This window comes from Carcharodon carcharias, chromosome 22, assembly GCF_017639515.1.
Source record: "Carcharodon carcharias isolate sCarCar2 chromosome 22, sCarCar2.pri, whole genome shotgun sequence".
NCBI lineage: Eukaryota > Metazoa > Chordata > Chondrichthyes > Lamniformes > Lamnidae > Carcharodon > Carcharodon carcharias.
The window spans coordinates 40,367,975-40,393,490 of record NC_054488.1 but is presented as its reverse complement, the minus strand read 5'-3'; the positions used below and the strand labels follow the sequence as shown (position 1 = coordinate 40,393,490).

At 41.2% G+C, this 25,516-nt stretch overlaps 1 protein-coding gene across 3 annotated transcripts in view; it reads right to left on the bottom strand.

Moving 5' to 3' along the window:
- Nucleotides 1-25,516, bottom strand: part of dus1l (dihydrouridine synthase 1-like (S. cerevisiae)) — a 61,378-nt gene that overhangs the window by 10,339 nt on the left and 25,523 nt on the right. For all 3 annotated transcript variants that reach the window (XM_041217299.1, XM_041217301.1, XM_041217300.1), the window contains exons 9-12: nt 24,788-24,884; nt 24,281-24,369; nt 8,542-8,705; nt 1,474-1,511 (exon numbers count right to left, since the gene is read on the bottom strand). In XM_041217299.1, coding sequence (XP_041073233.1) covers nt 1,474-1,511; nt 8,542-8,705; nt 24,281-24,369; nt 24,788-24,884 — 388 coding nt within the window. The remainder of the gene's footprint in view (nt 1-1,473; nt 1,512-8,541; nt 8,706-24,280; nt 24,370-24,787; nt 24,885-25,516) is intronic.

The following is a 25,516-nucleotide window of genomic DNA, read 5'->3' as shown; positions in this document are numbered from 1 at the left end:
GACACATTTCCACCACTTTACTGATGATCACAGTAGACTGATGGGTTGGTAATTACCGAGTTGTATTTGTCCTGCTTTTTATATACAGGACATACCTGGGTAATTTTCCACATTGCGGGTAGATGCCAGTATTGTAGCTGTACTGGAAAAGCTTGGCTAAGGGAACAGCAATTTCTGGAGCACAAGTCTTCAGTACTATTGCCGGAATATGCCTTTAACTAACTGGGTGGGTTCTCAACACGTAAAGCTTAATATTTGGTCTATGCAAAGTTTTGTAAAAAACATTTTTACAAAATACCCTTGACTATTTTATTATGTCATTTCCTGGGGGCAACGACTCCTGATCAACAGTTCCTCAGGCGCCAGCTGCCTTCTTGCGTCACCCCCGACAATCCATTATTCTTGTCTTCGTGCACCATGCTCATGGGTACGTTTTGAAGTCATAGTCACTGACTAGTGGATGGAGGCAGGAACTGTGGCCAATGTTTCCCTTCCTAACCCAGGGGCTCTGAGGTTAACTGTAGCTTCTCAAGTTTCACATTGACTGAGATCAGCTGAGTTGGTGCAGAGCGTAGATGAAACTCGGGACCTCCCTGGTCTGTATGACTTCATTTGTAGCAGGCACATGGGAACAACGGCACCTGGAGGTTCCCCTCCAAGGCACTCACCATCCTGACTTGGAAATATATCGCTGTTCCTTCACTGTCACTGGATCAAAATCCTGAAACTCCTTCCCTAACAGCACAGTACCTACACCACATGGACTGCAGCGATTCAAGAAGACAGCTCACGATCACCTTCTCAAGTGCAATTAGGGATGGGCAATAAATGACGGGCCAGCTGACGCCCATAGCCCATGAACGAAAAAAAAATTCTCGTGCAATAAACTCAGGGACAAATATCTGAACTACTGTTGCCAAATTAAACAAATTATTGGATTCATATTAAGGTTAGTTGCTAAGGAGATCCTGCCCTACCAGTCTGTAGCTGCTTGACTATTCATGAGCCCACAAAAACATAATTTTAACATGCCATAGGATTTTAAAAATGATTGCAGCAGCAAGGCGAAAAATCCTGATAGGTGGCACAACCACTGAGATATTTAAAACAATGCCTCTGAATAGCAAGGTTAAATTTAATTTGGTGACTTTTTAGAGTCCACAACAAACAAGGAAAGTGTTTCCAAATTTGATTTTTGTCACTGTTCCTAAGACTTTCTTTCAACAGATCCAATAGAAAAGTCAGAATTGTTTCCACACCCATAATTTTTTACTCCAACTCTGGAACAAGATGTTTCCATACAAGTAATGGGTCACAAAAGCTTTCAGGGAATAGAAGGAATCCCAAATTGCTGTTTTGTCAACTTCACATAGAAAGCGTTTATAAGGCTGGTCATTTTTTAGGATTAGTGGCTACTCTGTGATTAAATTCTGGCTATGAATCTGCATAACACATAAACAAACACAAATTTACCTTTGGGTTTCCACACTGTTCACATTTCACATATTTAGCTGAAAATAAAAATTAAATAACGTTAAAGTTAATAAAAAACAGATTTCACCATGCTCATGTGTCATTTCTCAAAACCTCTGAAAGCAATAACATTAAATTGCAAATGTATAACGAGACCCGAGGTTTAAGAGTTTGCTGATCCTTCCAATAATCTTCAAAATACTGTGTTGGCAATAGCCAAATGTCCCCATTTCCTAATAAAGTTCAGAAGTGTCAGGTTGAACTAATGAAAGCAGAAATGAATTAATTACGGGTTTGGAGATCCAAATTCTACAGTTGCAAATATGAATCGCTATTCAAACTCATCATACTTTTCTACTCACAATGCAATATCAATGTTTTCGGAAATATAATGGACCAGATTTTCCTGTCAAAATAATGGTTAGGCTAATAATGCTCGCAAAAATGGTACAGTAACTTCAGGAAAGGACAGAGGACAGTTAAAAGCAAATATCTAAAACTTGCTTTGCAAGTTGTTCTGCTCCTCTGTTAACTTTACAAAAACAGCATTTTGCTCTCAGTCTTGCCATTGATAAGCATTGAATGGTATAAAGTTGCTTTACTTGCATGGTAGATACAAACTAGCCACATATATTTGGGGCTAATATTTACAAGCATTAACATTCTTTTAGCAATATGATAAGCGTAAATGACTGCCAAATAACCTTTTAAACACAAGTCTTATGTATAGGGACAAATAGAAGAAGCTGCAGGATGACACATACATGGTATGGGAGAGTGAACAACAAGTATGGCGACTGCAACTCAAGAAGTTTAAATGTGAAATCTTGGGGGAAAAGAATCTAAAATTGAAATATACATAAATGTTAACGTTTTCACTGGAATGAAGAAACAGAGGGACAATAGTATGGAGATACACAGATTGTTAAAGCAAAATGGAGGTGGAAAAATGATAAATTAATTCTGGGTTTTATATTTTATGACATTGAATACAAAAGTAAGGAGGTAATAATGATGACATCACTGGCACTACATTTGCAGTTTTAACTTCTTTACAAAAAGGATATTCAGGGCACAGAAAAGGTGCAAGATAGATTAAACAGGTCGATATTTAGGAAAACAGGATACAGTTGTAAATGCCAGAAAAAATAGATTCTATTAACTCTGGCGAAGACTGTTCAGGGGAATCTGGAAGTGTTTAAAATTATGAAAGGGTTTGAAAGGACAGTATATGGAGGTGAGCCGATCATGACACCTACAAGGGAATTACAGGCGCATAAAAAAGAAAAATATTGAAAGTTGGCAAGATCTTTACACCGAGGCTAGTTAGAATTTATAATTCCCTGAAACAATTGTTATATTCCAAAATGACTTTTAAAGGGAATTAGCTAAAAGTATAGCGAGCAAGCAGAGTGGGATTAAGCTAGGGGGCTTATGAGGCAATTAACAGCACAGACCTGAAGGGCATATAGGCATGTATTCGCATTAAAATATTCCATTATTCTGTGTAACTCAGAAAGAGCAGGACATCATGGAACAGCTAGCGCAGGCACAATGAGCCAAATGGCTTGATTTTGTGGCCGGGATTTTCTGTGCCCGCCGGCGTTCAGCGCGTTTGGTAGCGTAAGCAGACAATATGGCGCAATTGGTTTCATGATGACGTGAAACCAGTTTATGATTATCCGCTCACCGATGGCGGGCTGCGCTTCCCACCATCGGACGCCGGGAGCCTCATTTCAATGCATCAACATATCATTATAAGGCCAGCCCGCTGGACTCACCCCCCTGCTGGATTGTCTGCCCACATAAGTGGGAAAGCACTTCGCTCAGGACTTCAAGGTCTGTTTACGTACCTTGCTTTGGTCAGCACTCACAGTCATCAGCACCAGGCTTCACAGACAGCACCACATCACTTTTATGGGGGCTGACGCATAAGTCTCTACCTACCAGATCAGCCATATGTGGGTGGTTTTTCAATGGTTGCAGGGCAAGACCTTGCTTGGGGAAGGGGGAGAAGTGGCCTCAGGCAAGGGAAGAGGCTGCAGGATGAGAGCGGTACTGGGGAAGGAGGGTATCTCAGGGTATGTGTGGGGCACATGTTGATCTGTGTAAGTGGCATCAAAATGGTGAGGGCTGAGGAGGCAGTCTTCAGAGGAGATGAGGCCAGATAGGCATGAGGGTATGTGTTTAAGAATGGGTGGTGATGTCCCTTGGGCTGGCAGCGAGTGAGATGCCAGTGAATGTGTAATGGGCTTGAGTGTGTGAGTTTAGAGTTCTGAAATGGCTGCCACACCCTGGCTGCATGGATGAGATCATTCATCCTCTATCTGCATTGGATTACCAACCTCTTCTGTGTAGCACTGGCACTGACCACTGTTGCCACCGCCAGCCATGCTGGGTTGGTGATGCACCGCCTGTCCTGCAGCCAGAGCAGGGGTGGAGGACATCACGGCAGGCCTTCATGGCGTCCAAATGGCTTTCCAGTGACGCGTCATTAAACCTGGGGATGCAGTGTTTTTGCCTTCCGTGAACACCTTCCCTGCAGTAGTCATGGGCTGGAAGCACTGAGGTGCGTGCACGTGGCTGGACTTTAAATATGGCAGCTGACGCAAAGTGGTGAGGTGGGCAAACGAGAGCCTGCTTGCCAAGGAAACTGCGTATGTCCCAGGAATGAAAAAGTAATGCGGTGGGTTTGGGACAATACAGTGTGAAAACCTGCTACTGCACTTAGTGCAAATCTGGGATGATTTCACCCTGTGTAAATGTCACATGTTGCTACGCATTCCTGCCAACATTAGGCCTGTAAAGGCTCCTTATGGTTTTCTTCAATTTCCTCCTAGTCAATAATCTCACTATAATATAATCTGCCTTCAGTTAAATGTTGCTTTGATGCTTCTGCAGATAGGTCAATCTTGTTCAAGTATATGATTACTGTATTTCAGTTTATTTCATTTTTTTTATTTGTCCTTGTTTAGATTTTGCTCCTTGCACATTGGAACCACTGTTATTGAATTCACAAATTTCAAAAATAGTAGGTTTTTTTAGAAAAATATCTACCACTAGCAAACATCTCCCATGCCTCACAATTAAGACAGATTTTAAATGCTGCAGCAGGAAGTCTTGTATTTGGAAATGTACGATCAGGTCTTTTGTTACAAATGTAATGGATAACAACCATAAAGTTGATCTCATAATTGAGTGATCTGAGCAAGCTGCAGTGCGGGCAATTTGGAAATTGCAAGTTCCACAGCTCATGATTTTCCAATTGCTAATTTTAAAATGGTTTTGTGATTTCCTGGTCTATGGTTTCTCACTGGAGCGTCAAAAGTCTGTGGTAGAAAAGCAGAAAATAGTCCTTTCACTCCAATTAGAGCGTGCAAAAGATTGGCCTAGAAATTGGAACAAGTCAGCACATGTCTAATGAGGTGTGTGGCAGGATCTGAACCCAGGTACCAGATATAGAAGTCAGTGGTGGGCATTGTCACTTGGGCAAAAGTTGCTAGCAAGGGAGTACACACTAAGGGAATCCCGATTTCAAATTGACTTACAAAGTCAAGGGGATTCTCCTGCTTTAAACCTGGTCAATAAGATGCCCAGAATCTCAATGCTCAGCAACCAACCAATATTATAGCACACCAGCATGGACCAAAGAAGCCAAATGCACAATAGAGTCTGTGCAGAAACCTAGAATTGAGCTTATTCTGCCACTGGCTATCTATCTTACACAGTGCCTGGTGACAATGCAGGTGTGATAACCCACAATACCTGCCTTTCCATTCAATTAGACTCACAGACTTCTTCATTATAAACATCAATGATTTGCATTTATATAGCACCTTTAATGTAGTAAAATGCCTCAAGGGGCTTCACAGGAGTATTAGCAAACAAAATGTGACACTGAAGCACACAAAGAGAAAATAGGGTACATGACCAAAGCTTCGTCAAAGATGTCTGGGTTAAGGTTAAAGGAGGAAAGGGAGGTAGACAGTGAGGGAATTCCACAGCTTAAAAGTCTTGGCAGCTGAAGGCATCACTGCCATTGTGGAACACTTAAAATTGGGGTTACTCACAGAGACCAGAATTGGAGGAGCACAGATAACTGAGAGAATTGTAGGGCTGAAGGAGATTACAGAGAGGTGAGGCCATGGAGAAATTTGAAAATAAGTATAACGATTTTAAAATCAAAGCATTGTTTAACCAGGAGCTATGTAGATTAGCAAGCACAGTGGTGATGGTGTACAGCTCTTAGGGCAGTAGAGTTTTGGATCGGCTTAAGTTTATGAAGGGTAGAACATAGGCAGCCAGCCAGGAGTGCTTTGGAATGGTCAAGTATACCGGGTAACAATGGCATGGATAAGGGTTTCAACAACAACTGAGCTGAGGCAGACATGGGTTTAGTTGATGTTACAAAAGTGATCTTAGTGATGGCACCGGTATGTGGTCAGAAGCTCATCTTGTCAGTCAGTTATGGCACGAAGGTTGCAAAGAGTCTGGGTCAGCCTCAGGCAGTTGCAGGGAGAAGGATGGAATTGATCGCTAGGGAACAGAGTTTGCTGCAGGGCAATAATTCAATGGCTTCGCTATTTTTAATACTTACTTGGAGGAAATATTTGCTCAGAGTCTGGGTGTTGAACAAGCAGTCTGACAATTTATAGACAATATGTAGGGATTGAGAAAGGTAGTGGTGAGGTAGAGTTGGGTGTCATTGGCATGTTTTGGACGATGTAGCCGAGGGACCGCATGTAGGAGCAGCACCAGGCATACCTCAAAATGAGGTGTCAGCCTGGTGAAGCTGTAACACAGGACTACTCGTGCCAAACAGCACAAGCAGCAAGTGATAGACAGAGCCAAGCAATCCCACAACCAATGGATCAGAGTTAAACTCTGCAGTCCCACCACATCTAGTCATGAATGGTGGTAGACAATTAAACAACTCACTGGAGGAGGAGGCTCCACAAATATCCCCATCCTCAATGATGGGGGAGCCCAGCACATCAGTGCAAAAGATATGGCTGAAGCATTTGCATTAATCTTCAGTCATAAGTGCCAAGTGGATAATCCATCTCGATCTCCTCTGGAGGTCCCCAGCATCACAGATGCCAGTCTTCAGCCAATTCCATTCATTCCACGTGATATCAAGAAACAGCTGAAGGCACTGAATAGTTCAAAGGCTATAGGCCTTGACAATATTCCGGCAACACTACTGAAGATTTGTGCTCCAGAACTTTCTGCACCCCTAGCCAAGCTGTTCCAGTACAGCTACAACAATGACATCTACTGGGAAATGTTGAAAATTGCCCAGGTATGTCCTGTATACAAAAAGCAGGACAAATATAACCTGGCCAATTACCGCCCCATCGGTCTACACTCAACCACCAGCAAAGTAATGGAAGGGGTTATCAACCTCGCTATCAGGTGGCACTTGCTTAGCAATAACTTGCTCACTGACACCCAGTTTGTGTTCCACCAGGGCCACTCAGCTCTTGACCTCATTATAGCCTTGGTCAAACATGGACTAAAGAGCTGAAATCCCGAGGTAAGGTGAGAGTGACTGCCCTTGACATCAAGGCTGCATTTGACAGAGTGTGGCATCAAGGAGCCCTAGCAAAACTGGTGTCAATGAGAATCAGGGGGAAAACACTCAGCTGGTTAGGGTCATATCTAGCACAAAGGAAGATGACTGTGGTTGTTGGAGATCAATCATCTCAGCTCCAGGTCATCACTGTAGGAGTTCCTCAGGGTAGTGTCCTCGGCCCAACCATCTTCAGCTGCTTCATCAATGGCCTTTCTCCCATCACAAGGTCAACAGTGTGGATGTTCACTGATGCTTGCACAATGTTCAGCACTATTCACGACTCCTCAGATACTGAAGCAGTCTATGTCCAAATGCAGCAAGATCGGGACAATATCAGGCTTGGGCTGACAAGTAGCAAGTAACATTCGTGCCACACAAGTGTTAGGCAATGACCATCTCCAACAAGAGAGAATCTAACCATTGCCCCATGACATTCAATGGCATTATCCCCCACTATCAACATCCTGGGGGTTACCATTGACCACAAACTGAACTGGACTACCCACAGAAGCACTATGGCTACAAAAGCAGGTCAGAGGCTGGGAATCCTGCGACGAGTAACTCACCTCCTGACTCCCCAAAACATGTCTGCCACCTACAAGGCACAAGTCAGGAGTGTAATGGAATACTTCCCACTTGCCTGAATGAATGCGGCTCCCACAATACTCACAAAGCTTGATAACATCCAGGACAAAGCAACCTGCTTGATTGACATCACATCCACAAACATTCACTTCCTCCTCCACCACCGATGCACAGTGGCATCAGCCCATCTACAAGATGCATTGCAGGAATTCACCAAGGCTCCTTAGACAGCACCTTCCAAACCCACCACTACTACCAACTAAAAGGACAAGGGCAGCAGATAGATGGGAACACCACCACCTGGAAGTTCCCCTCCAAGTCACTCACCATCCTGACTTGGAAATATATCACCATTCCTTCACTGTCGCTGGTCAAAATCCTACAACTCCCTTCCTAGCAGAACTGTAGGTGCACCTACGCCACATGGACTGCAGCGGATCAAGAAGGCAGCTCACCACCACCTTTTCAAGGGCAACTAGGGATGGGCAATAAATGCTGGCCCAGCCAGCGAAGCCTTCATCCCATGAATGAATAAAAAAAAAAGATAAGAAATAGGAGGGGTCCAAGGACAGATCCTTGCAGGACACTATGAGTAATGATGCAGGAGCCATAGTAGAAGCCATTGCTGATGGTTCTTGGAGGACGTTTTGACAAATAGTGTCAAAGCCTGCAGATAAGTCAAGAAGTACATGGGAGGATAGTTTGGCTTTGTCACAGTCACACAGGGTTTCATTCATGATGTCATGAAGAGCCGTTTCAATACTGTGGCAGGTGAGAAAAACTGATTGGAAGCATTCAAACATGGAGTTCCAGGAATAATAGGGCACAGATTTGGGATGCATGTTCAAGGGTTTCGTCGATGAAAAGGTGGATACAGATGGGGCCAAATTCGAAGTTCGAAAACTTACGTTTCACGGAGGTATCAAAGCTTTTGTTTGGGTTTCGGGCTTTCTTTTTCTGTTTATTCTTTGATAGGCAATCAAGATTCCCCTCCTCCTCTTCCAGGGCTCTTTTCCCACAAGATTTCCCACGTGTATGTTTTTCTCCATTCTCAGAATTAACATTCTTGGGTCTGTCAAGCAGAACAGGAATAACATTTGTTACAAATGTAAACAATTTCACAGGAAATGTTGTCGTGCTGCATCCTTAAATGTTATCAGGAGCAAAACGGAAGGAACTTAATAGATGCTACTTTGAAATGTTTGCAAATAATTAGCAGAAAACATGAACTCTAAGTATTGTAGATATCATACTGTTCTAGGAGGTATAAAACATATGGCATAATTCAATGTTACTTGATGGTAATTAAGTAATCATCATATTTTATCTGTAATAACATTTCTACAATGGTAGCACACCTCGCAAGAATATCAACAAGATGTGTCAAGAATGTGGGCCCCATTTATGTGCCCAAAAGCCCAACAGGAGAAGCTTCTAATCTCTACCGTAAGCTCATGCCTGTCGGAAGGAAATAAAACAGAAAAATACAGAAAGTAGAACATCTGCTAGGCCCACATTTGCACTTCTCCCTCTGGCTAACCAAAGAGCTTGGCCTAGGATCAGCCTCTGGCCTATTCTTTTAAGCAGCAATATTAAACAAGGCTGTGGAAATATTGAAAAAGAATAAAATTCAAACAGCTGCCTCAGCCAAAAGTTCAAGATATGGGAATGATAAGTCAAAAACTTGTTTGAGAATTCACCCTATTATGTTATACAAAAAGAAAACGCAAGCAGCCTAAAAAAAACATCAGGAACAGTGAACTGCTTCCCCATAGGAAAGCAGAGAAAACAATTAGACAATTCACCCAGAATGGTTTGGCATATTTGCTAGAAGCACTTACATAGGCAAGCTGCTGACTGTACACTCAAACCGAAATTAGGGTATTGATGCAAGGTACACAAATAAGGGGGTGAAGAGCAAAATATTTTATTTAGGTTTTGCTTTAAAAAAAATCCTAAGTTATCCAAGAAGCCCATACAATTTCATGAAAACCAAAAGAAAGAACCAAAAATAATAACTCTGCACGTCAAATAAGAAAGTTGGAAAACAAAAACAAAAATACCTGGAAAAATTCAGCAGGTCTGGCAGCATCTGCGGAGAGGAACAGAGTTAACGTTTTGAGTGCGAATGACCCTTCAACTGAACTAAGTAAAAATAGAAGAGAGGTGAAATATAAACTGGTTTAAGGGGAGGGTGGGACAAGTAGAGCTGGATAGAGGGCCAGTGATAGATGGAGATAACCAAAAGATGTCTCAGTCAAAAGGACAGAGGTGTTGAAGGTGGTGATATTATCTAAAGAATGTGCTAATTAAGGGTAGAAAGCAGGACAAGCAAGGTTCAGATAGCCCTAGTGGGGGTGGAGTGGGGTGAAGGAATCGAAAAAGGCTAAAAGGCAGAGATAAAACAATGGATGGAAATACATTTAAAAATAATGGGACCCCACCCCACCCCCACTAGGGCTATCTGTACCTTGCTTGTCCTGCTTTCTACCCTTAATTAGCACATTCTTTAAATAATATCACCACCTTCAACACCTCTTTGTCCTTTTGTCTGTGACATCTTTTGGTTATCTCCACCTATCACTGGCTCTTTATCCAGCTCTACTTGTCCCACCCTCCCCTTAAACCAGCTTATATTTCACCTCTCTTCTATTTTTACTTAGTTCTGTTGAAGGGTCATTTGGACTCGAAACGTTAACTGTGTCCCTCTCTGCAGACGCTGCCAGACCTGCTGAGTTTTTCCAGGTATTTTTGTTTTTGTTTTGGATTTCCAGCAACCAGTTTTTTGCTTTTAAGAAAGATGGAAGGTTGAGACAAAGTATAGAATACGTAATTAGAGAAATGGTAGCCAAAGGTATATCATTGCTTTGTTTCAATATGGTTCATAATAACTAACCATCACAAAGTCAATCACAGAATCACACAGTGCAAAGGAAGCCCTTCGGCCCATTGAGTCTGCACCGACATGTGAGAAACACCTGGCCTACCTACCTAATCCCATTTACCAGCACTTGGCCCATAGCCTTTAATGTTATGACATGCCAAGTGCTCATCCAGGTAATTTTTTGACAGTCTAGGAGATTCACAGCCTAAGAGTGATCATAAGCCAAGTGTGCTGGGATAGCCCTTGTTCCCAAGAAGCCACTTCTAACTTGTTGTGTACGGACAAATAATATAAGGGCCATTGAAACAATATCAATATAGAAAAGCATCATGGCAATTGCCAGGAAAGCAGGCCCCACTGGACATCACACACAAGCTGCAAATTTATGAGGGAAGTTGCATTTTGTGACAGAGTCAGACAGTAACATAAGTGCAACTGCTGAAATGCTGGACTTGGGTGGGGGTATCCTGAAACTGTGCAAACAACTGAGCTCTATCCTGCTACTTTGGGGTGTCTGTGGAGAAAATAACAAAGATGTTGGCATTAGTCACCTGCTTAATACAAGCATGGGTGGTAGACTAACTAATGTTGCTGATATTAATCTGGCAGTTTAGAAGGAGCGAGAAGCAAAAAATTTCAAACGGCCTTGAATGCAACAGGCAAACATGTGCTAGCTACAGCTGTTAGCTGCTGGCCTTCTTGCAGGGTCTGACAATTCTATCTCTGCATCTCTAGAGAACTGAAGCTTGCTTCTGAAATGCTCCTCGATGAACTGCAGGGCTATGGTTTTGGGCCTATAAATCCTGTTGAGGGTAAAGATTTGTCCGAACATATTGCCTACAGTTTGCACGCCCTCCATCTGTGATAATTTGATCCATCCTACCCCTCCTCCATGAGTGGAATGATCTTGATCAAGAAAAAACTGCAATATCAGAAGCTCTAAAAAGGGCAGAGTCTATTTTAAGAGTGATAAGCACTTTCAATTTATTTTAATGTAAAAAAAATCCAAGAAAGCACTTCAAATAAAATATCACCAAAAGTTCCATAGAGCTTTACTCAAAAGTCATCAAGGATCTTTTTAGTATAGTATTTGAAATGGCCACCTTAGGACTTATACTGTCCATAGTTGGTTTGTGAGCAGAATGTGGCTGTAGTCAGGCAGCAAGATTGGAAAATGGTACTGGTTTCAGAGTGACATCCCTTGACCTTGATATCAACATATCACGAGATTCCCGCCTGTTTCAGATGGGAGTTCTGAGCACAAGGATTAATATCCAGTGAAAAGTCAGGCCTGCTGTAAAAGCACCAGCAAGTGGGTGGGAGGAAGACATGTTATGTTGCATCCACTGTTTCCCTGTTTTCACATGCTGAAAAATATACAACGAGGCAAAATTAAAATACTGCAGATGTTGTAAATCCGAGATAAAATCCGAAAATACTCAGCAATTCAGGCAGCATCTGTGGAGAGAGAGAGAAACAGAGTTAATATTTCAGGTCAATGATCATCAACCTGAAACATTAGCCCTGTTTCTCTCTCCACCGGTATAATGATAAGAACTGCCTTTAGCCTCAAATAAGAAAATGCTAAGACAGATAAATGAACCAAATCCTTGTCAGCTTGCCAGTGATCTACAAGAAAAATCAGCTTTTCTCCCCTCAGCTGGGACTGAAAGTTATCTGTATCAACCAATCAGCCCAGCACTTGGAATCAATCAGACATTACTTGTTTCACCACCAGTTGTTTACCAATTTGAGGCACAAGTGCTTTTAGATAAACTGATGGTTTCTGAGCAATATATTTACAGGTATATTCATTTATTATTTATCCCTCAAGAATATGGGACTGAAATTCCTTCAATATCACAGCATAACTCCAGTGGCAAAACAGTAGAAACCCCAGAGAAACAGTGTAAATAGCTGACACTGGGAAATCAGTGGAATCCCCATGGAAGTTCAGTCACATTTTACGTTTGTATTAAAAGCAAAACTAATTGTAGGAGGTTTCTTCCCAATTGCCCACATGCCATGCATCAAACAACTCAATACACTTTATAGCTACCATGCAGCTCCCTGCAGCCACGTTTTTCTTCCAGGAATCATATGGTTGTACGATCTTGTAACCTCTAATCCATATGGTTGACTTTATTTTTTATTACATCATTTTTTTGAAATATAAAGCAATTATCCTATGATATTCCCTTCTCCTTTAGCTTTCTCTGACATTAATTATTATATAATCTGGAGGCAGGTCCTCAATGGATTTAGTGAAGTGAATTAATCACAATGAGGAAAGCAGTAATGATCGAACAATTAGTTTGTAGCAATTAACTAGTTGACTTGCAAAGCACAATTCTTAATATAAACTATTTAAAAGGAACATTATGCATTAAAAAAGCTAGTAAACTAAAATCACGGATCTTCTCTTACAACCTTGTTAACCTTACTTTAACTAAAGTCCTTCCAACAAATCAGGACTCCCACAATCATTGCTCAATTACCATGTTCAATTTCAGAAAATGCACAATAATGCAGGAGTGCTGTGTGCAGCCTACCGGGTATTTTTTAACTTACTGACTGAGTTTAGAACAGGCATTATTCAAGATTAGACATCCATTATGGAAACTGCCTGACAGTCTGTGGCTTCACAATGGGACTTGACCCATAAAGTTTTATACAAGTTGAAAATTACCCTCCCTAATTTCAGCAGAGTACTTGGTATCTATTTTTTTGAATATGCCTCTATGAAGCACCTTGAAGTGGTTTTCTATGCTAGGCAGGCTATAGAAATGCAAATTGCTATTGATATTTGTTTAAATGCAAAATGGCACACATGCCCAAATGAAATTTCAAAGAAAGAGAGCAATCGGGATGAGAGTTTTCAATGGCACTTGTTCTCAGGTTCTGCACTTTTCATGGAACAACATGCTCACAAGAATGTTTCTAAATTGTGATAAACTTTAAGTAGTTTGCTTAGAAACATTGAGATAGATGTTGACTTTGGAGTGGCTGATTAGTGGAGTACACCAGCCACTCACCCATTCCAAGTGGTCCCCATGCCAGCAGTGAGCTGAATGAATGACGCACTGTAGCTTGCCAGCACAAACAAGTGTAATATCTGGCGGCTCTGATGTTGTGCCAGCCCATGGTTAGGTCTTGCCATGGAGCACAGGCAATGTTGGGGTGACAGCCGTCTACGGTATGTTTCTGGAGCTTTGAGGACTAAGTGCTGCTTCTGGAGTGGATAACTGCAGGCTCTGCTGGTTAAACTGTTCAATTTTAGGGCACATGGGCTTTGTCATGATTTTTTTTTACAACAGGGAACCCAAATTTATACTGTGAAAGGGGTTTACCACCTGAAACAGCAGTGCTCCAGCCATCCATAGTAACGCTGCCTTAAAGTTGATAGTGACCAAGACAGTAATGGGACAGTTATGTCTACTGACCCCAGTGAGGCCATTACTGCCCTGTTAATGACAACTTTGGCTGTATAAAAATGTCCCCATTATCCTTGGTTCAAGATTTCCAAAAATGTATTGACAGAGATTTCCCCAATTGTTTTGAGACTAATTACTCTAAATCCACAGCAGAGCTTGAATCAACAACTTATGGACTCAGAGGTGAGAGTACTATCATTGAACCAAGGCTGACACCAAACTGGTCTAATTAGCCAGAAACCTTTTTGCTATTAACAAGGACAGGAATAAACATTAGTCTGGGAAGACTGGATAGTGAAGTGCATGGGCTGGTCACTTCTGGGGGCCAGTTCAAAATCGGCCCTGACTATTATGCTCAAAATATCCTCTGTCCTCAGCTTTAAATGTCACAGGTGAAATTGGGGCAGTTTCTATGTGTATGTGAGCCAATAGACAAAAATTGTCCATCGTCCACAGTCAAGTACAACTTAACTGTAAGAAGTGAAGCTAAAGTATGTTGGTGAAAATTTTGATGGTTATATCAATAATCTGATTTAGAACAGCAGCACATTTCTAACTCAGCAACCTCCTTTAATTATACTCTGAAGTCTGTTGCAAGAAATATATTCAAAATATTGACTAATATAAATATGCTGTGTGGAGAACAGCAGGAAGAAATTAGTTTTAAATGATGTGATAGAATTTGCGAGTCTTTGCAATGTGCAAGAACTCAGAAAGCCATTGATTCCACTGCATTATCAAATTATTCAGGTATATCTTGATGAACAACAATTCAAAATTAAATCCACATTAATCCAAGGGTTCTTCAAATTGAATGCCTTGAAGAATATAATTTTTTGTTCAGACAAACAGTGTTTTTCTATTAAAGTGGGTACAACCAATCAGACCACATCATCATGTTCAATGTAAAAAGCAAGTATACTTTAATTTTCATCAATTAGAATTAGACACACTTAGACATAAGACAGATTATTTCATTCGAGTAATCCTAGTGACTGAAAAAAAAATCTTTAAAATATAAACAAGGACACCTAAAGGCAGAATAATCTTCATCATCACTGTCACTTTAGTAGCCATAATGGGTTTGAAAATTCAGTGGCAACCCATCAGCAAGGATCTTGCCCATTTTCTTATGATTTGGATTTTTCTCCAAAAGTGGCTGGATTCCTGAAGCACTCACCCATAATGACCTTAGAAGTCACATTTTCAGTTATTACTGCCTTAGCAATGATGGGCACTGGCAATGCCTGCTATGAGTTCTCCAGCTTATCCAAAAGAGGATGTACAACATCAACATTTCAAATGAAGAAGGCAGGATGGGTGGTTTGCAGTATAATGGAATGGCACCTCTACACGGTTGATTTGCCACTTCACACCAGGAATTTAACTTTTACAATGGTGTCAATTTTATGGAGGGATGGGTTACTGAGCCTTGGCTAAAAACTCCGTAGGCACTGTGCCGACCAGAAATCTGGCTGCCCTGCTGCAATAATATGCCGGAGGCAACGTTAATTGGGTCAGAGTGGGACTTCTGCCCTCAGGGACAGGTTGGGTTTGAGGCTGGAAGGGGTGTGGGGGGACAGGGATAAAGCAAGGGTATGATCTTGGAGCGTTGTTGGTGGTGGTTTTGGTGGTTTGGGGGGTGGGGGTGGGGGGGGGGGGGGGGGGGGGGGGGGGGGGGGGAGGAGGAGGAGGAGGAGGAGGAGGAGATGGGCACAGGAGATCCCCAAAACTGCCGAGCTGCTTGACGTTATCCCACCTACCCCAGCAGACTGAAAAAATGGGGCGGAGTTAGATTGGGGACCTTAAGTGGCAGTTATTTGGTAACTTAAGAGCCTCAATAGGCCCAAGGGTGGGCTGGCTGCCTGATGCCTTACCCACCCCTGTAATATGGGAGACAAGATGAGGGGTTGGCTGGCCACCCATTTTATTTAATGTGTCCCCTGCCTTCAAATACCCCAGCGGGATGTAAATTTCACCATAATGAGTTTGCTTGCCTGTGTCCCTTAAACTGGTGCATTTCCCACATGGCAAGTTCCCCCTTCCTCCATGGTGAGCTCCCAAGTACAATTGGGAATACTGCTGGGAGACTGCCAAATATATTTAAATTAGGCTGAACCTGGGTATAACCTGGAGCCAATGGTGGCTTCGTTTAGCTAATGTCAGCAGGCCTATCAGGAGGAAAATCTAGGCTTTATTTTGTTACTTGAAAATGATGAACAGTTAAACGTTCTTAAAGAACTGGGTGATCAGTTCTGAACAATGACCATTTTTCAACTCTATTAAATCACATACCAGAGAACAGAGAGTTGCATTTCCATTGTAATCATTTATGGCCACATTTATTAAGCTACACTTTAGTCTTCAACGTATATACACCCCCAAAACACTATGATTATTCTACAGCCCCACAAACATTTACCATACTGTTCCTCAGAGGGATGAACAATATAAAATTTTAGTGTAATTTAATATGTACTTTCAGATTTATTTCATTTCTTTTACTCTTTTCAATTTAGATGGTGTCCTCATTTTTCACCTTGGTTTATCAATTTTAGAAATGAAGAAGCAACATTTCTTAGTTTCAAATTTTTAAAATATTTGTGTAGAATTGCAACTTTAATTGTAAATTACATTGTCCAGTCAGTTTCCTACAGTATTCTTCTACTTAGAACGAGAGTGAAGGGGGAGGATGTATAGCATCTGCTTGGAGATTAAGGCTCCACAAGCATACAGTAATATTAGATAAAATTATGCCATCATTCAAGCATGCTTCAGCATGTTAAAAATGTAGAGTGCTGACTGCAGAAAACCATCAGAGAAGAGAAAAGGTTTAACTAAGATAAATAGGGAACTTCAATACAGTGGCTCAATGAAAAACAATTTCCAGTCAACTTGTAGCTACAAAGGTCAGTTAGTCAGCACATTACAGGTTTGGTAAATTGGCAGTGAGTAAAGACATTAAAACAATAATCAACTTACAAATGTATGAATTAGGAGCAGGAGCAGGCCATTCGGCCCCTCGAGCCTGCTCTGCCATTTGATGAGATCATGGCTGATCTGATAGTGGCCTCAAATCTACTTTCCTCTCTACCCGCTATGCCCTTTGACTCCCTTGTCAATCAAGAATCTATCTAACTCAGCTCTGCTCTCTGGGGAAGAGATTCTACAAACTAATGACTTTCTGAGAGGAAAAAAAAAATGTCCTCATCTCTGTCGTAAATGGGAGACCGCTTAGTTCTAGAAGAATTACGTTCTTTAGTGATCCGAACAGCAGTCCTAGATAAAGTATTAAACTGTCATTGGGTTCTTCATTGGAAAAGAAGATTAGGCATTTAATAATAAAACTGCCACGGATATCTGTACCTGATTTCGGCACAGTCACATCAACTACTTATGGAAATTCACCTGACATCCTCTCATGGGAACTGAAGATGGAACTTGGCATTTTTCTCCCTGTAGAGTTGACAGTCAAAACTACTCATGTGTTTCCCTTCCCCAGTTGATGACAATTGAAAGACAATATTTCTAAGTAGAAGAATACTGTAGGAAACTGACTGGACAATGTAATTTACAATTAAAGTTGTAATGCTACACAAATATTTAAAAAATTTGAAACTAAGAAATCATTTCTAAAATTGATAAACCAAGGTGAAAATGAGGACACCATCTAAATTGAAAAGAGTAAAAGAAATGAAATAAATCTGAAAGTAGATATTAGATTACACCAACTTTGCATACTAAAAGCTTGAACACTGTTGTAGGTAAATAATACCACAGTTTTGAAGCTTTGGAAAAGAATTAGAATAAGCAACAATATGGCATGTTTTTGGATTCTTCTCTTTGGGATGGATTTCCAATGTTGCTGACCGCCATACGCCCCTCTAAACCTGTGCCAACCCCAACCAATTTCCCTGGGTCAGGAGTCACTTGTGATACATGGTGGGTTCCCAAGGTTTCCCGCTGCATAAAAAGGGCCATCAATACTAAAAGGGAGAATTCTAACAGTGCTATGGAGGGGAAGCAGCTGCCATACCAGAACAGGCAGCAAGGAATCTAAAAGATGCAGAAGCAGTTGGAAGACAGCACCAAGGCTTCCACTGAGTCAAGGCCAAGATCGCAAGCAACTAAATGCTGGACTCATGTTGAAAAGAGAGGAGGGCATTACAAAGCCCCATCAATGGAAGTGAAAATCAGAAGTGTATAACATGCAGCCAATCCAACAGTGTCCTATTTAGACTATCACCAAAAGTGAAAATTACCTTCATCCCTTCTTCCCAACAGCCTGAGAATAAATCTCATTATTTTGTGAATACCGTAGGTCACAGCCTATAAGTCAACCTTTGAAGTCTCAAAAACTCCTTCCAAAAATGGGGGTTGACATATACATCGAGGTTAAAAGGTGAACTGCCAATGTGGTTTAGGTGGCTGCCATTTTGAAATGTGGGTAAAAATAACACTGATAATTCAAATAACATCAATGAGATTTGATTGAATTAATTCTATAAGGATACCTTTGGCCACAATTAAAACATTTTAAAAACTGTCAAATTCATTGTCTTCAGCATCCAATGCAAAGAGTTCATCAAATTCATTCTGAGTCATTTGGTTATGACATCATCGTAAGGATCTCACTCTGGATCAGATTTGATGCTTTCCCTTTCGGAATCATCCCTCCACAACAGATCACCTTCCTCTCCATCAACTGAATTGGATATTCCACATTTTTGGACGATCTGATGACACTTTAATGCACTAACGGCATTCCACGATTTGATAATGAAACCAAACAAAACATCAAGCACGCATACCTATACTCTTTGTGAAGGTTTTTTCTCCATCAATCATCCATCTATTCAATTCGATGCAAACATGATCCTTGAGGTACACATCCAGAGGTTGAACTACGGACATTAGTCCCCTTGGCATATCCGCAATTTGGGTGTTATTTCTTCGTCCGGGCCTCTTGGTCTTATCGGTTATATGGGATCTGAACATGTCCCACACTAAAAAGTTGCATTTTTTGCATAGGCCACCAGGACGCCTATTCCACACATTATTGATCCACAACTACACTCCATTCTCATTCATCCAATCGTTGTCACGGACACGCACAAAAGCTCTGACAGGGAACTTGATCTTCAGCACAGTTTTTATGTTTGAAAATTACCATAGGCTTTAATTTTGTTCTGTCAGCCATGCAGGTTAATACTGTCATGAGTCTTGTCTTCTCATGTCCTGAGGTCTTTACTAGAATGGTTTTGAAAGCTTTCGTTTGCTGGGCATATTGAAATTCAGGAGTGTTTTAACCATGTTGCTGATGTGACATAATGCGTACTTATGCTTTTGCTGTCTGATGATGAACCATTTTAAACCGTTAATTTTGGCATCGAGGTCTCTTGGTAGTCTCTGAGCGATCTTGGTCTTCTGCCGCAACACTAGATAGTATTGGTCCAGCTGTTGGTCCGAAACCTTTGCTGGATTCAGGATTTGATTTGGCCCAATTAAGTGCGTATATACATATTGCGCTTCTGGTAAAGACGTAATCATTCTGCTAATTTTCAAGGTAACATTCCGATACATGCTTCTCAAGATCAGGCCAGTGGCTAGTCCCTGTTCTCATGGCGCATTTAGCCTTGGGTATCTTCTTCAGGATCCCCTTCTTCCATTCTCACACTAATCTTTCACTAATACTAAATCCCCTTGCTGAAGCATTGTTATTGGACAAGTTTGCCGAAGTTATAACTTATGGCTTGAAATCAGCTTCGTACTACATCCCTTTTGCCAGAGGATCAATTTCTGTTTGTCAGTTGCCAAGAGCGGACAGCGCTGTGTGGGGTGTCTTAAATACCCATGCAACTTCTAAGGTGATAGATAGAACATGCATTTCTGAAGTGATAAATTGAGGCCGACTCCTAATGAAAGCTTAGTATTTCTTAGCAAAAAAAGGGGTCGACTTACACAGTTGAGTACAGGCCTGAACGAGAAAATTGGGTTGTCTTAGATGTTGGGTCAACTTATATGGCATGACCTACAGTGATACATGGCAGACATCAGCAATTGTGTGTCTACCAGAAGACAACTGAGCCTCACCCATAAAATGGCACCCCCTACCACTGATGAAAGTGGATCCAGGCTCTGCATACTACAGGTAAGATTCATGACCAGAAACATTTCAAATAGTAACTGTGTTCAGGTAGGACTGATGCTGAAGGTGAGAAAATTCGACATAGGTGTTGTGTGTGCATACAGCTTCCTGCTGTAAGACCATTAGACACAGGAGCAGAAGTAGGCCATTTGGCCCATCGAGTGTGCTCCACCATTCAATGAGATCATGGTCGACCTGATAATCCTCAACTCCACTTTCCTGCCCTTTCCCCATAACCCTTTATTCCCTTACTGATTAAAAATATGTCTATCTCAGTCTTGAATATACTTAACAATGCAACCTCTACAGCCATGTGTGGTAACGAACTCCACAGATTCACTACCCTCAGAAAAAATTCCTCCTCATCCCTGTCTTAAATGGGCGACCCCTTACTTTGAGATTATGCCCTCTGGTCCTGGACTCTTCCACAAGGGGAAACAACCTCTCAGCATCTACCCTGTCAAGCCCCCTAAGAATCTTATATGTTTCAATAAGGTCGCCTCTCATTATTCTAAACTCATATGAGTACAGGCCCAACTTACTCAACCTCTCCTCGTAAGAAAATCCCTCCATACCCGGGATCAACCTAGTGAATCTTCTCTGGACTGCCTCCAATGCCAGTATATCTTTCCTTAGTTAAGGGGACCAAAACTGTTCACTGTATTCTAGGTGTGGTCCAACTAGTGCCTTGTATAATTTTATCAAAGCTTCCATATTTTTATACTCCATTCCCTTTGAAATAAAGGCCAACATTCCATTTGCCATTCCTATTACCTGCTGAGCTTGTATGTTAGCTTTTTGGGATTCATGCACAAGGATTCCCAAATCCCTCTGTGCTGTGGCTTCCTGCAGTCTTTCTCCATTTAAATAATATTCAGCTCCTCTATTCCTCCTGCCAAAGTGCATAACCTCACATTTTCCCACATTATATTCCATCTGCCAAGTTTTTGCCCACTCACTTAACCTGTCTATATCCCTCCACAGATTCTGTGTGTCATCCTCACCACTTGCTTTTCCACCTATTTTTGTGTCATCCGCAAACTTGGCAATAGTACATTCACTTCCCTCATCTAAGTCATTAGTATATATTGTAATTAACTGTGGCCCCAGCACTGGTCACAGTGCCATTCCACTAGTTACAGGTAGCCATCCTGAAAATGCCCCCCTTATCCCAACTCTCTGTCTTCTATTAGTTAGCCAATCCCCTAGCCATGCTAATATACTATACCCAACACCATGGGCTTTTATCTTATTAAGTCGTCTTATGTGCAGTACCTTACTGAATGCCTTTTGGAAATCCAAATATATTACGTCTACTGGTTCCTCTTTATCTATCCTGTTTGTTACCTCTTCAAAGAATTCTAATAAAATTGTCAGGCATGATTTTCCCTTCATGAAACCATTCTGACTCGATTATATTGTGCATTTCTAAATGCTCTGCTATTACATCCTTTATAATAAGCTCTAACATTTTCCCAATGACGATGTTAAGCTAACTGGCTCTTTAATTATGTTTTTTGTTTCCCTCCCTTTTTTGAATAAGGGCATTACATCGGCAGTTTTCCAATCTTCTGGGGCTTTTACAGAATCTAAGGGTTCTTGGAAGATTACTACCAGTGTATCCACTATTTGTGTAGCTTTTTTTTAAATTCATTCATGGGATGTGGGTGTCGCTGGCAGGGCCATCATTTATTGCCCATCCCTAGTTGCCCTTGAGAAGGTGGTGGTGAACTGCTGCAGTCCATGTGGTGTAGGTACACCCACAGTGCTGTTAGGAAGGGAGTTCCAGAATTTTGACCCAGTGGCAGTGAAGGAACGGTGATATATTTCCTAGTCAGGATGGTGAGTGACTTGAATGGGAACTTCTAGGTGGTGGTGTTCCCATCTATCTGCTGCCCTGTCCTTCTAGGTGGTAGTGGTCATGGGTTTGGAATGTGCTGTCAAAGGAGCCTTGGTGAATTCTTGCAGTACATCTTGGAGATGGTACACACTGCTGCTACTGTGCATCGGTGATGGAGGGAGTGAATGTTTGTGGATGTGGTGCCAATCACACGGGCTACTTTGTCCTGAATGGTGTCAAGCTTCTTAAGTGTTATGGGAGCTGCACTCATCCAGGCAAGTGGGGAGTACTCCATCACATTCCTGACTTGTGCCTTGTAGATGGTGAACAGGCTTTGGGGAGTCAGGAGGTGGGTTACTAGTCACACAATTCCTAGCCTCAGACCTGACCTGCCCTTGTAGCCACAGTATTTACATGGCTAGTCCAGTTCAGTTTCTGGTTAATGGTAACTCCCAGGATGTTGATAGTGGGGGATTCAGTGATGGTAATGTCATTGAACATCAGGGGGCGATGGTTGGATTCTCTCTTGTTGGAGATGGTCATTGCCTGACACTTGTGTGGTGCAAATGTTATTTGCCACTTGTCAGCCCAAGCCTGGATATTGTCCAGGTCTTGCAGCATTTGCACATATACTGCTTCAGTATTTGAGGATTTGCAAATGGTGCTGAACATTGGCCAATCATCAGCGAACATCCCCACTTCTAACCTTAAGATGGACGGAAGGTCATTGATGAAGCAACTGAAGATGGCTGGGCCGAGGACACTACCTTGAGGAGCTCCTGCAGTGATGTGCTAGAGCTAAAATGATTGACCTCCAACAACCACAGCCATGTTCCTTTGTGCTAGGTATGACTCCAACCAGTGGAGAGTTTTCCCCCTAATTCCCATTGATTCCAGCTTTGCTAAGACTCCTTGATGTCACACTCTGTTAAATGCTGTCTTGATGTCAAGGGCAGTCACTCTCACCTCACCTTTAATATCCTAGGATGCAACCCATCAGGTCCAGGGGACTTATCAGCCTTTAGCCTCATTAGTTTCCCTAGTGCTTTTCCTCTAGTGATGGTTATTGAATTTATTTCCTCCTCCCCTTTTGCCCCTTGATCATTTAGTATTTTTGGAATGCTATTAGTGTCTTCCACCGTAAAAACTGATGTAAAGTATTTATCCAACTCTTCTGCCATTTCCTGGTTCCCCGTTATTATTTCCCCAGCGTCATTCTCTAAGGGTCCTATGTTCACTTTGGCCTCTCTCTTCCTTTTTATATATTTAATGAAGCTCTTACTGTCTGTTCTTATATTACTTGCTAGTTCACCCTCAAAAGTTTATTTTCTCACTATTATTTTTTTTGGTCATCTTTTGTTTTGATAATTAAATGGCTCACTTCAGTCGTTTACCACATTAAACTGCACTACTACCTTCAACTGTGCAACATAAATCAAAGAATGCAGGCGTCATCTACTTTACTGGTGTTCCTATCAGCATTTTAATACGTTGAGCAAAGAAAAGGGCAATTTTCCTTCACTGCAAATCATTTGGATTGGAACACTTAATTATTACCATGGTTTTAATGCTGATTCTGCTCTGAAAGACTTTTAATCACTGTAAAATTGAAAAAAAATTGAATCTATACATGAAGGCGAGTTCAAGCCAAATGATGTTCTATGTTTCAAGTCTCTCACTGAACTCAGCAATTAAAGATTTGTTTAAGTACTTTTCCAATATTTTGTACCTTCCCTATCAACTCCTTCACGGTGTCAGTGTTAAGAAATTCCCATACCTCACTCCAGTCAACTGTTGCTGAGGCCATACAGATATCTCATTGTCAGGCATCTCTTACAATTAATTAATTTATATTTATTAATTCTATTAATTATCTGTCAATTAAGAGGTGTCAGGAGACACACTGAAGATAATTTTAACTCTTGTTGGTAGCATAAAATGTCCTTATATCAATCACCCGATTGTCTATTTTGTAGATCTCAATGGAAAGTAATATTGGGCATGATGTATTACAAACAGTCAATGTGATATTGCCCATTTTACATCATCACCAAATGTTCGAACTATTCTCACTCTCCCTGCTCTCAGTGCCACCCCAGCCTAACTCAATCCAAATAGACCTACACCATTGCAGCTTTAAATACTAGCTTCTTTTTGAGTGAGAGCATGTCACGAGTGTATCATTTTCCAATAGTCAAGATGAACATCTCCTTAACTCAGTCTATAAAAATGCCTGCCAATGTAATGCTCTCATCCTGCCTATGTTGATGGGTGGTTCTCACATGCAGCAATGTTGTATTTATGCAATACTCTAATACATGGTAAAACATCTCTCCCTTACCCTGGTCGGACATATGGCTGACAAATCCAGTGAGGGAGGGGCAATTGGTTTTCTCTAGCCTCTTCTTCCTTCCAATTAGATATTTCAACCTATAGAAATCAGAAAACAGTTATAAATTATGTTTGCCTGGCATACATCTTGGTGTAGCATAATACAGAAAGTGAGCACAAATGTTGCAACTCCTTGCTTAGTAAGCAAATCAAAACTATCCTCTTAGTGCTAGATTACTTACTAAATGTAAAATTCTCCTCTATTTGAGTGAAGTTCACTTCCACTTACAAATAGGAAAGTGCCTCCACATACTAAGCAAAAAACAAAAACCCACTCAGGAACACTGTCACTTTAAATTACCAAACAATCTTTTGGCAGAATATATATATATATATATATATATATATTTCCCCTTCAATGCTTTACTACAACAAACATCTTAAAATATATATTTTTTTAAATTGGTAAAATTTAGAAGTTCACAGTCCCACTTTGGTTTGTCATGTTCCGGCGTACCTGACACTTCCGTTTAAGTTCCTTATTGACCTCTACAATGGCCCCCAGAGTCTTCACCTTTGCCAATTCCTCCCTCAATTCATGGTACACCTGCAGCCTGTGAAAACCAGAGCTCACAATTCAGTACAATTCACATTAGGTAACTGATAAATTTAACAGACAGTACACCAAAAGGTTCTCTTTTTAAAAACATAATCACTAATCCAACTGGAGGGTTTTACAGGATAAGAAAGGAAAACCAACCAGCTGTGAAGGGTCCAGTATTTAGGAAAATAGGCTTCCCTTTGTACATTTTGAAAAGTAAGACTCAACTCCTACACAAGCTGCACTTCTAATTTTAATAATGGTCTCAAATTCACTTCAAATTCCAGCTCATGTTCTATTAACTCAAATAAGTTAGATAAATCAAACCTGCAGATCAGCAAACCAACGGAAATAATAACATGGTACTATAATAGTTAGTTCAGACTACACTTCAAGAGAATGACAATGTACATAAGCCTGCTAACATCTGTGCAATTGTAGTATTCATGTGATTATTCAAGGGTCCATTTCTTCCCTTGTTACTTACAGGATAAATGGCAAGATCATAATATGATAATGCAAAATGAACATCCCCCCCCTCAACCCGGCACTCCCCAAGAAGATTTCATTCTGACCTAATACAGCTATAGCATAGAAAGGAAGCTATCATAATGTTAATTCTACAAATAGATCAACACATTGTCA